Raw genomic sequence first — 2,097 nt, forward strand, 5'->3', positions numbered from 1 at the left:
TACAGTACAGGTATGATGTTAATAATAGAAGAAATTATATATATGCATGTAAAACTGTGCAGTGCAGGGATTAAAGTCCATTAAGTGTTAGCAGAGACAAACAAGGCTACATTAGATAAATAAATTAAGTTATATTGTGCATATTCTCTCTCTTTTTATCTTTACTTTAATATTCTTTATGATGTTTAATCTTCATGGATTATATTGATGCCGGATTGAGAAGAAGACTGCGGTCATCTGACGCACTTTATGTTGTAAAAGTGAATCTTTCTGAAGTCTAAAATGTAACGTTTTTTAAATGGAGTTTGGTTGCAGTTATCCGGCTGTTTGCTGACTGTGTCTTTCAGGAGCAGCAGGTTAATGACGAGGAGGTCGTGGCGTTCTCCGTACCGAGCTACGCCTGTCAGAGGAGGACGACTCTGGAGAACCACAACGCCGTCCTGACTGTACGTCCTCCAGACAGATGTTGTAGAGGAAGATAAAATAACATCCAGGTGGTCTCAAACATGCGTGTGGTGTATTTTCCTTTCTCAGGATGCTTTGTCGCTCCTGGCTGAGAACGCAGAGCTCAGCAAGGAGGAGGGGCGAGGAGTGGCGTTCCGAAGGGCCGCCGCCGTGTTGAAGGCGCTCCCCAAACCGGTGGCGAGCATGACGCAGCTCAGAGGGCTTCCCTGTCTGGGAGAGCATTCACTCAGAGTCATCAAAGTCAGCAGAAAATGTCCTTTTTAAAATGTTTCTAACCTTTTTTTTAGCTTCTTTATCAAACTCAGGATCCAATAATTTAATCTCTGTTCTCGTAGGATATTCTGGAGAACGGAGCTTCAAGTGAAGTTGAATCTACGAAACAGTCTGAGCGATACAAAGCGCTGAAGGTAAGTCAGCTCGTGATGTATCGCGGCGCTCTCCAACCTTCAAGGAACATCTGAAGGGTCATCAGATAGACTGAGGGATGAAAACAAGACATTTCTTAACTGTTTCATTGTGAAATAAAACATTATTTCGCCTCTAAAAAACCCAAATTAAATAATCCGTCTTTGTAAGAACGTCTCACATTATTTCTGCAGCATAAGAGAAGATGCAGTATTAGCTGAGCAATGAGCTATGACTTGCTTAGTAGGCCGTATTTCTGAGGTATCTGATGGATCTGCTTCAACAAAACGAAGGTCATCTTGACGGTCTGAACTGAAATAGTTAGTTATCTAACGCTGCCGCCATCTCAGCTTCAGAGAAAAACGCCACATATCAGGTGACGTACTGTGTAATACTGCTGTACTAGCTAGCTTAACTTAATCAAACAAACTATTAAAAGGATCATAAACCTAATGAGATGAAAGCGTTATGATTAATGTGTGTTTCAGGTTTTAACAGGTATTTTTGGAGTCGGAGCGAGAACAGCGGACCGATGGATCCGAGACGGGATACACAACCTTCAGCAGTTACAGGATTCAGGACCGACGCTCAATCGAGCTCAGCAAGCAGGTGTGTGTCTGCTCTCAGGATGTTTTTATGATCGTAAAGTTTCTCTCTGACTGAGTAACTTCTTTCAGGCCTCGAGCACTACGACGACATAAACCAGCCGGTCAGCAAGGCAGACGCCGACGTCATCAGTGAGGTCGTGGAGAAAGCGGTTGTGTCTGTGTTACCAGGCGCACACATGACTCTGATCGGAGGATTCAGGAGGTAAAAGAGCAAACAGCCAGGATATCATGAACCCTTCCAGGAGGTTATAAAGGTTTAACATGGGGACAAACTACGGCCAACCAAACTCCACTGACAAAACCAGTAATTTTACTAAGCGGATAAACATAAACACACAGACAGAAATTTAAATAAAACTCCCCAAAACTGTATTTGTTGTTCTATTATGCTGTCAGAAAGTGTCTGACAGCATTATGGAAAGAATCCCTACAGAGATAGACCTTTAGTTTAACCACAAACAGCCGTTAGATCACTATCACTCTCCACCAGACTCCAGAGACAAAAACACTCATTTTACCTTCAGATCATCATAACTTTATTTAAACAAAATAAAACAAAATAAAATTCTGTCTCTGTTAGTATTTAAACAATCACCAGCTCTGGTTTGGTGGAAATAAA

General features: G+C 42.0%; 1 protein-coding gene across 1 annotated transcript in view; it reads left to right on the forward strand.

The window, feature by feature from the left end:
• The window catches only part of polm (polymerase (DNA directed), mu), a gene marked incomplete in the record, with an annotated part of 11,390 nt that overhangs the window by 2,166 nt on the left and 7,127 nt on the right, over positions 1-2,097 (forward strand). Inside the window, 5 exon segments of the mRNA XM_035667333.1 lie at positions 348-446; positions 535-705; positions 801-872; positions 1,359-1,479; positions 1,548-1,680. Of these exon segments, the coding sequence (XP_035523226.1) occupies positions 348-446; positions 535-705; positions 801-872; positions 1,359-1,479; positions 1,548-1,680 (596 nt within the window).

This window comes from Morone saxatilis, unplaced genomic scaffold, assembly GCF_004916995.1.
Source record: "Morone saxatilis isolate NCDOM2014 unplaced genomic scaffold, NCSU_SB_2.0 Contig21, whole genome shotgun sequence".
Taxonomy (NCBI): domain Eukaryota; kingdom Metazoa; phylum Chordata; class Actinopteri; family Moronidae; genus Morone; species Morone saxatilis.